This window comes from Dipodomys merriami, unplaced genomic scaffold (assembly GCF_024711535.1).
Source record: "Dipodomys merriami isolate MVZ:Mamm:240054 unplaced genomic scaffold, mDipMer1.0.p SCAF_39, whole genome shotgun sequence".
Lineage (NCBI taxonomy): Eukaryota > Metazoa > Chordata > Mammalia > Rodentia > Heteromyidae > Dipodomys > Dipodomys merriami.
The window spans coordinates 3,661,515-3,677,319 of record NW_027205492.1 but is presented as its reverse complement, the minus strand read 5'-3'; the positions used below and the strand labels follow the sequence as shown (position 1 = coordinate 3,677,319).

Genomic DNA, 15,805 nt, shown 5'->3' with positions numbered 1-15,805 from the left:
CATGCATTCATATACAATTCTAACTCAGATATGGATCTGTACATAGGAAAATGGGATCACTCCCTAATACCCCATTCTAGGTTCAGATCAGAATTAATCATGTACTCACGGACAGCATAGCCTGTGGGAATGAAGGAGCCAGCACCCCAATACAAACCCACTAGAAAAGCTGCTTTCCAAACAAAGCCCCAGAAGGTCCCAAGAGAGAGGCAGCCAGGGCTGACAGGACACACGGGGACACGCTTTGTCAGCCCAAAGCTAATGGTTGGCTCAGGTCAGTAAAGCCTAACTCAGATGGAAGTATCACAGGGAAGTTCCCTGGCAGATAAACACTGCTGCTCCACCCTCGGCCCGGCAGACAATTGTGAATGTGATCGTGCTTTTTTTAGGGTAGGATGTTCAGTAGCATCCTAGCCTCCTCCTCCAACTTGCGACTTCTCATTAGTGAACAACCACCAATCTAGAAAGTCCGGGCAGATAAACTAGCAGAGGATGGGGGAGGGGGTGGGGGGGAAGGCAGAACTCTGGGACTGAATTTCCTGGTTTCTTTGTCAGTAAATCCTATTTTCATGTGGTTCAGTCATTTTATTTACACAGACCCAAACCTTCAGGGTGATTTTTCAAGATGCCTCGGAAGCAGTAATAAACACATATGGTAGATAATTATTAATTCAATGAGTCATGGTAAATCGTAATTTTGTATATTGGAGAAAAGATGTTGGATAACACAGATGATAAATTTTCATCAATTACTCTGATGCTTAAAACCTACTCCTACACAGTTGCTGGAATGAGCAAGAAGACTGTGGTTCTGCAATACTTCATGACCTTTTTTACAAGATATTCTCCTGAGGAACTTCCATGTGCTTGGCACTGGGGATTCAGGTCTATAATGGAAGTTCATTTACTCCATGGGCAAGTTGTATTTTCTAGATGATTCTAGATTAAAAGGCTACGGTATCTGTGATCTACTGGCTCAAAATGCAGAGCAATAATTAAACATAAAATCATCTGGGGAAAGTGAAGCGTTGTAGCTCAAGCCTATAATCCTAAAATTCTAGCTACTTAGGAGACAGATTTCGGGATGTGGGGGGGGGGTCAGGTTAAAGGGTAGGTCAGGCATAAAGTTCATGAGACTTCATCTCACTCATGGGTTAGGCAGGCATAGTGGCACCCACCTGACATCCCAGATACATGGGAAACACAATGGCTGGGCACAGTGGTGGGTGCCTATCATCACCAATGACTCAGAGAAGGCCCAAGAAGGAAACATCACAGGCTAGGCTGGCCCAGGTTGAAACAGAGATTCAACCTCAAAAAAAAAAAATCTCTGGGCAAAAAGGACTGGAAATGTGGCTCAAGTGGCAGAGGACCTGCCTTCTAAGCAAGAGGCTCTGAGTTCAATCCCCAGTACTGCCAAAAGAAAACAACAACAACAACTAATGTCTAGGGCAGAAAGACAGCAGGTGGGCTACATGGAAGGCTCCTGGAGTAGATGGAGGTTGCTCTGGATAGACCAGCAGCCCTTGCAAAAGTAGCCTGGGGAAGGTCATTCCAGGCAGGGAGATGGCCTGCCTGGGCATGGGGACACTCACTGGGTGGTGTCCCAGCAGGCAACCACACCCAGCAGTTTTGGGTAGAGAAGAGTCTAGAAGCCAGGGGTTGGAGCAGAAGGATGGAAGGCTGCACGCTGGGTTCAGTCTGCCTTCATGATTCCCTCATCTTCTGCTTGTGTTTAATTTTCCCAGGTGCTAGGGACACTATGCTTCTCAAATACTGACCCAACTCAGTCAGCTGGATGGCAGCTAAGACGATGAGGATGCACTGCTGGCCAGGGTCCGATGGCCCAGGCTCAGACACAGTGAGGTGGCCCTCTCCAGCCCTGGGGAGAATTCTAACATTGGGCTCCTTGCAAACACTGGGCTTATTTGCTGGGGGAAAGGAAGGGGAGGGAGAAGCCCACAGATGGAGGGCTCACCTGTAAGGAAGTGAAGAGCCATGTTCAGGCAGAGGAAGAAGCTGGCAGTGGTTACTGATGGAAACCAGACAGCGCTGGAATTGTTCCAGCTACGGGACTGCCCATGGCTTTGACTCCTGCGCCATCTGTTACCGCCTTTCCCAAAAAAGGGGGGGGGGGTGGAATTCCTGCGACAAAGAGCAGCCAGCTCCCATGGAGCAGCGTGGGAGCCCAGTCTCTGATTCTCTCATGGGTGGAGAACAGGTGCACGAGACAAGGAACCTCAGGGTCTGTTTCTGCATCTTGAGAAAAAGCTCCCACAAACTCCTGTGCACGTGGGAAAACAGACTGGGATGGCTAGGTGGATTGCTCCAGATCACCATCCCATCAGTGAATGGAGTAGCTGGGAAGAGAGCTGGGGCGTTAAGCCTCCAAACCCCACTTTCTCTCCTAGAGGAAAGTCCTGAGGTTAGGAAGCCAGATCCTGCCTTTTGAAGGGCAGAGCAGGGCAGGACAGCCTCAGCTCAAGGAGCTAGTGACCTCACAGCGTTTGAACTCCTAGTGTGCTGTTCTCTGAATGCAAGGAAAGCATTTCCTGCTGGAGGCCAGCGGGCTGGATCTCCAATGCCCCAGGTAGGGACAGTGCAGATAAAGTCATAGCACCTGATCTAACTTGCCCATGCGAATGAGGGGAGAGGCTGCATTCACACCCAGGTCTGCCAGGGTGGACTCTGGGTTCCACCCAGTTCTCAATCCTGGGACCAGCTGTAGAAAGTCAAGGTAGCAAAACATAAGGCTGATGGAACCATGTGGTGGGACACAGCTTCAGAAGCTTTAGTGGCTGCCAGCTGCTCTCCATGATAGGCCTGGCTCAGGGGGTGCCTTGAGCAAAGCCTGCCTACCCGAAGGACTCCTGGCCTCTGCCCTGCCCCAGCCTCCAGTGCTCCACACAGTCTGCAGATTGTAATGAGCCAAACACAGGCTGAGCTCCTGAAGCACAGAGGGATGACTCGCCAGCCCATTCACACATTCATGCATTATTCACTCACTTTTACTTATTGACTCATTCACTTATTCATTCATGTATTCATATGTTCATTCATTATCTTATCCATTCACTCATTCACTCATCAATTCATTTGATCATTCACTCATTCAGCAAGCATCTGCTGAACACCTATTCCTAGTCCCACTTTGGAAATGTAATAGTCCCCTTTTATTTGAGGGGACTACATCTCAAGATCCCCAGTGGTTTACTAAGCCACATGTGTGTATGTATATATGTGAGTATATGTATATGTAAGTAAGTACATATACTCACAAATGTTCATGTGTGTATATATATATATATATATATATGGCTGCTCCTGTATATACCTCTAATGAAGTTTAACTTACAAGATACATGCATTAAGACGTTGACAACTAATAATAGGATAAAATATGCTACAACAGAAGTTGCTTATAACAACTTATGACTTGTTCCTAGAAACTTCCATTTAATTTATTCAGCCCAGGGCTAACTGTGGATAAGTGAAACCAGAGACTGTGAAAGCTGAGATTAGGTATGGGGGAGGGGGAGGGGTACTGAACAAAAGTCAAGGCAGACAGAGGCTCCTGCCCACCGAGGCACAAGCAGGGCCATCGCCTTCCTATATTTGAATATGGCTTATGTCTCATCAGAGGAAGGTAAGAGTAAGAGATGGTGGGATGTGGAAAAGCGTATGGGGGGGGGGGCGGGCACAGCGCAGGCTTTAGGTCACTGCAGGGTAGTTCTTCAGAGTCTTTGCCACTTCCGGCTTTCTGGTGGTTAAATTGGAGATAAGAGTCTCATGGACATTCCTGTCCTGGCTGGCTTTGAACCATGATCCTCAGATCTCAACCTCCTGAGTAGCTAGGATTACAGGCGTGAGCCACCAGCACCAGGCTCCAGAGTCTCAGAGAACAAGCCAGACGGGCCCTGCTCTCTGCCCCTAGGTTTGAGATGTAATGGCTTGCTCCCACACTTTAGCTCTCACCATGGCTGTTCATGCCCTGAAGCCAAGGGGAAGACCTCCTCAGGTGCTTTTTTTTTTTTTTTTGTCTGTCATGGCCTGAACTCTGGGCCTGGGCGCTGTCCCTTGGCTCTTCAGCTCAAAGCTAGCACTCTACCACCTGAGCCACAACACCACTTCCGGTTTTTTCTGCTTTTGTGGTACTGAGGAATCGAACCCAGGGCCTCATGCATGGGAGGCAAGCACTCTCCCACTGAGCCACCTTCCCAGCCCCTCCTTAGGTGCTTTGAGCTGACAGATATATTCCTCCAAAAACACCATCCCCCCCCTTCCGGGGGAGGGCTCTCCCACATGCTGCAGCTGTAAAGGACCTCCCCAGCCTTTATTTCATTATCTCCTGTGAGCACTGATTTACACAGGGGAACAGAGACCAGAGAAGGGCCCTGGCCTGCTCAAGGTCACGCAGCAGACCGGAGTGAGCAGTACCTGGCCTGGGCTACAACACCTGAAACACAAGCCCCAGTACTGGAAGCACTTCCAGGACAGGTAGGGGGCACATTTGGGTGGAATCTCCAAGGCAGATGCAGGCACCTTTCCAGAGCTCCTTAATTCCAGCCTTTCAGGCCCAGCCCAGGGCTCCTTCTGCAGGCCCACCCACAGACACCTGTCCTTGCAGAAGGAAGCCATGTGGTTCTCACTAGTGGGGATACTACAGAGGCCTCAGATACGTCAAGTACAGGCAAGGCAATAACAACAGCACCCACTACACAGATTTCTGCCAAAAGGAGATTCCAATGATTCACTAACTAAGCTTATCTGTGCCCCATCCTTACATAATGCTGAGCCTAAAGACATGTAGGGGGGAGAGTAGAATCGTTCACCCACCCGCAAATCTTTACTGAGAAATTAGGAAGAGGTACTGTGCCAGGTGCTGGGTATGGATCCTGCTGCCAGGATGTCACAAAAACCTATACAGAAGGCACCAAGTCAGAGCTACATAAAATATGGACTCTAGACCAGCAGTAGCCTCACTTGGGAGCTCACTAAACATGCAGATTCTCAGATACCCTCCCCAAGACCAAAAGAATCAGCAATTCTGGGGGGTGGAGCCTATGAATCTATTTTAAAAGCTTGGCAGATGATTGACAATGTGTATGTACATAGATTAGAAGGGATTCTTCAACTTCCCTATTGGAGACTGCAAGACAGCCCCAGTCCCTGGCTCCCTTGATATGCTTCCATACTTCCTGTTTCTCCAAAGTTGTATTTCCATCAATCCTAGAATCGTATGCGTCACCTGTATCTTCATGACTGTATCTTTATGACACTGGTGGGGAGCTTCTGAGGGCAGCAATTTGGGTCCCTTGTCCTCAAAGCTGTAGACTCATCAGCAGCTGCCTCACACCCTGCCCAGCACAAAGATGTGTTCAGTAAGTATTGGTCCATTGAATGATGACTGTCAGAACATGACATACTTCACACTATTCTTGGGCAAGGATGGGGGGGGGGGAGTGAGGGAGAGAGAGAGAAAGGGAGAGATGGAGGAAGAGAGAGAGAAAGGGAGAGAGAGCGCTGCCAGCAATCAAGCTCTGCCTGGGAAAGGTGGTCCCAGGTTGGCCTTGAGGATGTTCCAACCTGGGAGATGTCAAACCTCTCAGATGGTTTATACAACTGTTATTTGATTAGCAGCAGGGTACCTACCAAGCCCTATCCTAGCTACATTCCTTAGCGTAACTCTGCTGAACCCCAGAGTTAAGTATTATCCTGGTGGGGGGAACTCAGTGATATTAAACAATTTGTCCTGCCCACAAACTTTCATCAGAATTTCACAGCAACTTTATTCCTATCCTCTGCAGCCTGGAAGCAAATCTAAATACCACTAAGCAGGTGCATAGACAAACCAATAATGCTACATTCATACAACATAATACAACTCAGGAATAAAAATGGACAAACCACACACTCATACACATGCACACGCAACACAGATAAATCTTGAAGACAAGCTGAAGATATAAAAATGTTCATGCTACATGTGAAGTTAACATACAGTTCATGTACATTAAGTAAAGCATTGGTTAATAGAAAGCTAAGAAAGTAAGAAGTTGCCAAGGGAGGGAGGGGCTGGGGGCTAACTGGGAAAGGGCACCAGGGAGATTCTGGGATGATGGAAATAATCTGTATTGAGATTGGATTGCTGGTTCGTATTTGCCAAAACTCCTGGAAATGAATACTTAAAATCTGCATTTCATTGTATTGGCATACCTCAGTTAAAGAAAATGAGCTAAATATCATTTGTCCTGAGACACAGAGCTACAAATGGAAATGTGAAATGAGCTACACACCCAATTCCAATGACCGGCAAAAGTCTGCCAAAGTTGAATGGAAGCTCTCTGCAACCCCCACCCCCAGCCTGGTAGAGTATCTTGCCAAAATCTACATTGAGGACAGTCATAGTTTTCCTAAGATGGAGGTCACAGTTCCAAATCCCTAAAGTATGACAGGAAAGTCAAATTAGTGCTCTGTGCAAAGTTTAAAAATGTGGGTTCAGGCCGTGGCTTTGCTCTTCAGTTGCTATACAGATATATATATATATATATATATATATATATATATATATATATATATCTGTTGCTACACAGATATATATATATATATCTGTGAGTATACTGCTCCTTGACTCAGTTTCTGCATTTATGAAGCAAAGAAGGAAGGGGAACAATGGATACCATCATGGAACCCCAGATGCTAGGAGCCACTGGAACACAAGCCCCTATATGTCCACCAAACACTGTTAGTACACTAAATAACACGCCTGCCTCAGAGCTGATAAGCAATTTTTCCAATGCAGGCTAATGTTATTGTAATTAATTTTTAAGAATGCATGCCTATTTCAAGGCAAAAATAAAACCACAGAAGCTTTTGGTCGTTGTGTATTTTCTCAGACAAAAGGCACCCAAAGAACAACCCCTGCTCATGACTTTGGTATAAAGAGGCTGGGAATCTCTTTGTAGAAGATTGCTAAGGGGACTGTCGCCAAGGGGATGGTCGCCAAGGGGACCGGCGCCAAAGGCCCTTCCAGGTCAACTGCCCCATGGCTGCTCCAACCACCTGGTGACATGCTTGCCCTTGTGCCAAGGCCTGGGTCCTGTGAGATAAGCCTGTTGGCTGGTCTTCAGGAAAAGAGTCCCAAGTGTATATCTGTATCTTGGACCTCAGTTTCCCCTGTAGCTCTGAAGCATCCAGTTGTAAAGGTAGAGCCTAAGCCTTTTCCTCCTCAATGGAGCCCCAGAACCACCACCACTGAAGACCACTTGTTAACTGCAACATGCAAGATGCGGCTCCCAGCTGAGCCAATGGCTCCCCACCCCCTCTCCCTCCTAATCCCTGGGAGGCTGAAGGACTGAGCAACAGAGCCCTTATTCAAAAGCACAAGGTCAGACCTTCCTTGTACACATCCTGGAGGGTCCAACTGGACCCCCTACTCTGAACACATCCTCAGCTAAAGGTCCTGGAGGGGCCAGAGGTCCTGGAGGGGCCAGAGGTCCTGGATCACCTACAGAAACCACAGTGAGTCCCGGGCTTCTTTCTCAAGCCCTCCCCTCCCAGGCCCTCCCTGCAGCTTTTCCGGTGGTTCTGGTGCTGAGTCAGAGGTTTGCAAAGCTTCAGAATAAAGCAGGGGCCTGGACAGAGTCCTGCCACCCCCAAAGGCTTGGTGGGACAGCCCCAACTCTGGTAGGGTTTACAGAAACATCACCCCAAAAAGAATGCTCTGAGTTAAGCCCCTTACCCCTCTGCCCTTCCCGGCTTTTAAATCACAAATCCCAATGCATGCCCCCCCCAAAAAAAGGAGACTCAAAACTACCTTGCCCACTTGATGTTTTCAAACACAACAAGGCCAAAGATCGAAGATGAACAGCTGCTCCCCCGTCCCCCCCCCAACCAATCTCCTCCCTCCTGGAAACTCCATTGGCTACTTTCAATCTGCTTTCTCTCCTTCAGAATGAAGCACACGCGTCCCCGCCTTATTTCAAGGGTACCATCCCCCCGCTCTCGGGCTGCTAACTTTGCTGGACACTGGACAAAAGATCATCACCAGCAGACTCCTTCCTGACAACCTGCCCCCCTCCCCGGGGCCACCCAGGCCGCGGTGGTCCGGCCTCTCCCCATGCCCTCCCCTCGCCGGGCGCGCACGTACGCAGCTCCCCTAGGGCCTCGCCACGCACTTAGTGAGGCCCAGCCCCAGGGCCCAGCGATCTACCATGGTGGGGCGACGGACACTCACTCCGCTCCCCCCTCCCCGCTCTCCCGCAGCACCCCAACCGCAGGGACTAAGGAAGGAACCAGCGAGAAGGGGACAGACCCTGAGAGGGTCTCTGATCCAACCGCCCGACGCGCACTCACCTAGCTGCGCCGCGAAGCCCGCGCGTCTGCGCCCGGGTGGCGGGGGGGAACCCACGCGAGCGGTTCAATCCGGGCTCCGAGTGACGAAGAGCCGCGCTCGGCTCCGGCTGGCCCCGGATCGACGCACCGACCCGCCTGACGCACAGACCGTCTGGTTTCCCAACTAAGTTTGAAAGTTGCCTCCCCGGGAGGGTAAGAGGAGGCGGAGGGCCGAGCGTGGCTCCTAAACCATCCATGCTGCCGGGCTCAGCAGCCTCAGCAGGGAGCGGGGAGCCGACGCCTCGGGTCCCGAGTGGGAGCTAGAGCGCAAGGACGCGCGCAGGGCGCCGCGCAGCTCGGACGGAGCTGCGGTGCGGGGAGGCGGCGATCGTGGGCAAGTGGGGAGGGGGGAAGGTGAGCCAACTGCGGGAGCCCCAGCCTGGAGGGTCGCTCGCCCGCTCCCCCCGATCCCGATCCCGGGAGGGAACCGGTCTTGATTTAAGGCCATGGCCAGCGCGGAATCCGAAGCGCCGCGGGGCCAGGATGGCCAATTAGTTAGTAAACGGCCCAATTAGCGCGCTGTGAAGTTAAAAGCCCCGACCCGCGCGCGCACGAGTGTGGGTGAGGTACGGGCGAGAGTGACGAGTGTGCGCAGCCCTTGTGGATGTCCCCGGTGTGCGACCACGGCCCTCCAGGGGTGGCCGGGTGCGTGGACAGTGCGCGCTTGGGTGCGTCTTTGTGAGCGCGAGCCTTGGGACGGTCGGAGCGACTTCTTTGTGCGTGACGGTCCCCAGTTGGACGGAGAGTGACAGCAGACGCGGGTGTGCCCCGCAGATGCGCGCTGGTGCAAGGCCACACGTGGGCGAGTGGCCGCGTGTCCCTGTGTCGAAATGACCGCGAGGCTGCCTGGTGCGGGACGGTGCGCGGCTGTCGGTGTGACAGCGGGTCGCCCCGCGCGTCGGCTCGGGGAGGAGTGTGCGGCGTGGGCGAGGGTGTCACGGCGGCGGTCGGGTGACTACTGTCTGTAATCCGAACCCCGCGTGGGTGACCGCGAGGGTGTGGGAGAGGGAGGGGGTGCGGCACGTGCCCGTCGGCGGGGCTATGTGTGCGTCACCCTCGGGTGCGTCCCCCAAAGTGCCCGCGCCCCGCACTCTGGCCCGGGACGCTGGTTTCAGACCCTGGCCGGCAGGGGGGGGGTTGGGTGTCCCCCGAGGCGCGGGCCCCGCCTCGCCCGCTCCCCGCACACCCCCTCGCGCCTACCTTGCCGCAGTGGTAGTAGTCCAGGTGCGCCAGGCCGGCCGGCTCGGGCCCGGGCCGTGCGCCCACCGCGGGCGCCGAGGGGTACAGGCGGACGTCCATGGCGGGCGCGGCGGCGGCGGCTCCCGCGGGCAGTGCCTGGGCGGGCGGCAGTGGGAGCCCAGTGCGAGCGCTTGTGCGAGCGCGGGGGGCGGGCCGGGGGCGGGGCCCCGCCGAGGACCCCGCCCCGCCCCGCCCGCCCGCGCGCTATTGTTCCGGCCTCCGGCGCTGCCGAGGGCAGGGGCCCCGGCCCGCTGCGGAGGTCTTTCACCCCGGTGCAGTGGCCGCCCGGGCCCCCTTAGCCCCAGAGGGTGGGCAACGGGTAGACGCCCCTTCCCTGCCATCCCTTTCACTCCCCGTGGCGAGGGGGGAGGAGAAGCCGGTACATCCCTCTCCAAAAGTGGGACATTCTTCACCCCCTTCAGTGTTGGGGAAGGCGCTAACCCCCACACGCGGGGTGGGGTGGGAAGAAGGTGAAGACAGAAACACTTCCCCAGACCTGTTCTGCCTTACGAGGGGTGAAGCGGGTAAGAGCCGGCCCAGTGCCCCAAGCTGATTTGGGGTGTCGTTCCTGAGTTAAGGCTAGAGGGGCGCGCATAAACTTTAGTAGTTTTACTTGTGGAGAAACTGAGGCAAGGATTTGGGCCGTGCGAGCAGGCTCCACTGCTCCTAAAAGAGACAAAGGGCTTAGGAGAGGGCTGAAGCACCCTGTCCCCTTTAATGGCGGGGAGGGGAGGGCCGGAGCCCCAAGCAAGGTGTGGATCTAGAATCTGCCTCCACTCAAGATGCCCTGGAATGAGAAAGGGGAGGAAATGGAATAGTTCTGGTGGCAGGCCAGAGAAGTGATTGCAAGGTAGACGTGCCCCCTCTGAAAAGAAAAGAAAAAGGCCCCCAAATTCCTCACTTTGCTCCTCCCCTTTCAATCCAAGAAAGTACCCTAGCATTCTCAACTCCCTCATGTCCTACCCACTGTTCCCTGGATTCTAGGCTCCTGCTCCGGAGATTTCCAGAGCCTCTGGAATACCCTTGAGAACTCCATGGGAGAGGCCAGGAGGCAGAAATGAACCAGAATAGGATAACCAGAATGCGGTGGTAGGATGTGCTATGGTATTTGAGAAGGCTTGAGTCTCCTTGATGACTCAGGAGGCAGCTTGGAACTTAGCTCCCAATCGCTGCTTGGGCTTCCCTGCTCCTGGTCCTAGAGCTGGCATCATTTGTAAGCACAAAAGCCCAGGAGCACAGGATAAGTGTGGGAAACAGGCTTGCCCTGCACGTTTGGGAACAACAGAGGGGAAATTATAGCTCAGAAAGGAAAGAACTTCAAAATACATTTTAGTAGTCATGGTTTCTAGAAATGCAGTGGCTCATCTTTTCAAAAAGGAATTTCCCAGCAGCCCTTCTCTTTTCTTCTCTTTTGTTTCCAACTGACCAGACACTACTTATTGAAAAGACTGCACATATGTGTACACACACACACACACACACACACACACACACACACACACCCTACTTCTCTGCTGTGCTGTCCATAAATCAACTACATGTACATGTCCTGTGTTCTACAATGATCATACTATCACAATGACTAAAACTTTTTAGTGTCTTAATGTCTCATAGAATAAGGCCCTCAACTTTGTTCGTCAAAGCTCCTTGGCTATTGACCTCTGTACTTGCACAGAAATCTTAAAACCAGTTCATTTATTTACACACACACAAGCCTGCTGGGATTTTGCTTGGTATCTTTAGGTGTAATCTTTAGATCAACTTGGATAAAAATTGGCATTTCAATGATAAATCTTCTTATCCATGAACATTGTATGCCCATTTCATTTAGGATTTTTAAAAAGTTCTCTCAGCTATGTTTTGTAGCTAGAAATCTGGCAGACCCTTTGTTAGATTTAAAGCTGATTATTTTTTGTTTTCAATACTATTATAAATTATTGCTGTGCTTTCTGTGTGTTGCCAATACAACTTGGTGATTTTACAAGTCAGGATAGGTACTCTTCCATCTTTCCTCTTCCCCTTGACCTCAGCCTGAATCTCTGAAAGGGAAGAGACTCAGGTCTTAGCCAGTGGACAAGCTGATTCAATGCCATCTTAGACCCCCTGCCTGCAGAAATAACCCAGTTTGGGCACTCAGGATGTTTGCTTGTGTATCCTCTAGCTTTCTGCTTCATATGCCACCAATAACTGACAATCAAGATAGACATCTGTTCAGTTATTATTTAGATATGTAAAGCCAATGGAGTGATAGATGACTGACATTGAACAGGTAGTTTACTATTCACACTCCCCAAGAGGAAAGGGCACACTATATCATGGGGGTCACTGGGATCAGTCAGGAGGCAGATGGAGAAGAGTGGTTTCCCTGAGAAGGAATTTAAGGCAAGCAATATAAGAAGGTTTAGGATTGCCAAATTTGCCTAGTGTCAGCAGGGTATGGTCTATTCCTAGTCATTTAATACATGGCCCTGGGTGATTGGGGCAGGTGACCCGGTGTGTGAAACCCCCAATAAAAGAAGTTTTGGTGGGAGAGGCTATGGAAAGCTTCTTTCATTCTTCACAGTGCATGAAGTCACAATTCAATACTTGTCTCTATCTTTTCCTTCCCAGAAAGGAAGTTTGGTGTCTTACATTATGCTGACCTGGGGTGAACAGTGTAGAAATCCACAAGGAGAAGCTCACCTGTCTTAGCTGGGGTCTTCCAAAAGCCAACCCCGAGACAAGGATTCAAGTACAAGTATTTTATCAGGTAGCAATCCTATGATTCACAAAAAGGAAGTGGGAAGAGAGATGGAAAAGAGGTACACCCATAGTAGGCACCCTAACAAACAAATGGCCAATGTGGACAGCTGAACTCCACCGAAGAATTCTGGAACGCACTATAGCACATGTACCTCACTTACAATTATCCCACTTGAGGGGCAAAGAGTGAGCATCTTTACTCACCAAATCTCCACCAGCCTGGTTGGATGATATTCCCGGAGCACATTCATTCCTAAACAATTGTCTAGTAGGCAGATGGATTCCGGCAACAGAAAAATCCCTGTGGCAGGGGGATACAGGAACTGGCAGAGGTTGTGCTACACGAAGGCGTGAGGTTGTGAGCAGTGAACAGCATCCCTACAGTAGTCTGCAACAAGGCCTAGGTCTGCCTAATCACAGAGCAGAACTCAGCCTTCCTCAGATACTTGCTCTGTGTGTGCACCTGACTGTCTCTGAAACTTGACGGGAGTGGGTGCTTATTGTCTGAGTGCAGCAGCTGGGCTTTCCTGACACCCTCACAATTGCACACACACACACTTCTTGCCCTGCCCTCCCTGCCCCAGGCAACAACACTCCAATGTGTCTATTAGTTCTGACAGCTGGCCAAGTCAGCCTACAACTTCCACTCACAGTATCGACTAGGCAGAAGATGAGATGCACCCATCTCTGTGTCAGAGACTTCGGCACAGGTGATTTGTTTACTGGAGTTCTGCACAGAACACAAGATGAGCTGTCAGAGGCTCTGGCTTCAAGTCTTGAGCTCTGCTTCCTGTTTGACCTCAGCCTAGTCTCTGCACCTAAGTTTCCACCTCTGCATCTGGGTGGCAACGTCTACCTGTGTATATTGCCATGTGCTGGTTGCATAGGGAGAGAAATCAGGACAGCTAAAAATGTTACTGAGACACAAATAAGAAAAGAAATTACCGCATGTTGCTCTCTAGAGGGAACAAAAGGAAGTGCTGCTAACAGTTAAGAATTACTGAGTGCCAGATGTGTGAGAGCAATCTGCTGAGCATTGTGTCTTCCCCCGTGGGGAAGATACAACTATTGTCCCTGTTTTTACAAGTGGAGAAACAGGAGCACAATGTGGCTAAGTAACTGAGCTGTGGTTGCTATGTGGTGTCGCCAGGATTTACTACCAGGGTCCCCACCAATAACCACTACACCTCTCTGTATCTAATTTTCCTTATAACTCAGTGCTTTCGTTAGAACTATATTTCATTAGTGAATTAACTTGGAAGAATTGAAATACTTGATTAAAAATATACTTAAATATCTGTGTATGTACATACATAGTGTGTGTGTGTGTGTGTCTGTCTGTCTGTCTGTCTGCATAAAGATACTAATAAAGTTTTGGATTTTTATCTTGTATCCAAAAGTCTTACTACATTGTTATTTGGTCTAACATTTTTTCTGCATATTCTCTTTTATTTTCTCCACAGAATACCATGTTATCTCAAGAGAGATTTATTGTGTCCTTTCTTAATTGGTTTATCATTTCTTACTTTATTTTCTCAACCTCAGCTTTACTTAAATAAAATGGATAAAAATTGTATGCATTTTCAATTTGCAATGAACTGTGTTATATATATATATTGATATGTATGTGTATTTATGATTAAATGAAGCTGAACTAATTAGCATGTCCATCTCACATTCTTTCCACTTGTAGTGAGAACATTTAAGATATATTCTTTTTACTATTTTCATGTGTGCAATGCATTGTTATTAATCTTTATCTTTTCTTATTGCATTATCCAGCAACTCTAGAATCAGTGTTACATAGAACTGGTGGTATTAGGTATTATTGCCTGTCTTCACTTTAATGAAGCACCTCTTCTATTTCACCATTTGGCCATTAAGGAATATACTAATTTAAGTGATATTTGATCAATTAGCAAGGTTTTTTAAATTCCTAATCTAGTAAGGGGTTTATTCTAGCATGGATTAGATACAGTTTAAAATGCTTTCATGCATGGCATTTACTGAAATAATCATCTGGATTTTATTGTCTGATCTATGAATATCATGTATCAGTGCATTCATAGATAATAGTCATGCTGAACCATCCTTGAATTCCTGAGGTAGTTCTTGGTGCTTCTATTTGATCATAAATTACATTTAATATGCTACTAAATTAGAACTGCAGCCATGTTAATAACTAAAATTGATCAAAAATTCTTTTGCACCACTACTGCCAAACTGCTTTGTGAATTAGAGATTACATTTTACTTAGTGAACTGGGAAAGAATTTTACTTAATGAAGTTTGCTTAACTTAGGAAGAATTGACAATTGATTCAACTTAAGTTGTAATTGAAGTATCACATTGTATATTTTATTCCATAGATTTGAATATTTTCTACTGCTCCACAGTTTGTAATTTTCCTGAAATTTTCAAGTGTGTTGGCATAAAGATACTTTGTAAGTTTGAAATCTATCTATTATCTCTGCTTTTTCCCCCTTTTCTTAACCAAGCATTCTCAAAGACCATATTTTATTCTGTATTTCTATCTTCTCTAATATAATTCTCTCTTAAATTTTCTATAACGGGGTAAAAACATGAATATTAAAAGTCAAAGATAATACGTATGAAATAGTTGGACTTTATAAAGTATTTGACAAGTATTAGCTAAATTCATCTATTAAAAAAATATTCCTGAAAGCCAGGTGCCAGTGGCTCATGCCTGTAATCCTAGCTACTCAGGAGGCTGAGATCTGAGGATAGCGGTTCAAAGCCAGTCCAGGAAGGAAAGTCTGCAAAACCACCAGAAAATGGAAGTGGTGCTGTGGCTCAAAGTGGTAGAGCACTTGCCCTGAGCTGAAGAACAGAGGGACAGCGCCCAGGCCCAGAGTTCAAGCCCCACAACTGACCAAAAAAAAAAAAAAAAAAAAGGTATTCCTGAGCACATGCTAGGGGAGAGAAATTTAACTATAACTGAGATGTAATTGGTGCTCACAACTGAGTAGTAGAGATAGGTAAATCAATTAAATACAGCCTGATAAACATACTAGAGGTGAAGACAAAGTAGAAAGAGAAAAGACGGTCTTTCTGAGGGAGATGTCACTGAGTAGGGCACTGCAGAATGAATAAGAGGCAGGTAAAGGAGTTGGGTGCTCCTTGGTCCTGACTTTGGGTTCATCTTCAGTTAACTGAACAGTGTGGCATGTCTGGACTCAGGAATTTGTGATCTTAAGGCTCTTCATTTCCACATAAGGATATCTGCTAAGTTTCTCCTTTCTGAGGATAACAGTATTCTACTTTGTTTGCAGACACCTCTCTGGCCTCATATTTTTCTCACCTGCAGGGGACTCAATGATTTATGAACTCTGGCAAAAAAAAAAAAAAAAAAAAAAAGAATAAAGGCAGTTCTGGCTGCTACGTCTTGCCTTTGGGTCTGTAATCCTACC

The 15,805-nt window shown here is 48.7% G+C and overlaps 1 protein-coding gene across 2 annotated transcripts in view; it reads right to left on the bottom strand.

Moving 5' to 3' along the window:
• Window positions 1-9,729, bottom strand: part of Tox2 (TOX high mobility group box family member 2) — a 107,992-nt gene extending 98,263 nt beyond the window's left edge. For both annotated transcript variants that reach the window (XM_069990114.1, XM_069990111.1), the window contains exon 1: window positions 9,595-9,729. In XM_069990114.1, the coding sequence (XP_069846215.1) occupies window positions 9,595-9,693 (99 nt within the window). In that variant the 5' untranslated portion in view covers window positions 9,694-9,729. The remainder of the gene's footprint in view (window positions 1-9,594) is intronic.
• Between the last annotated feature and the right edge of the window lie 6,076 nt (window positions 9,730-15,805).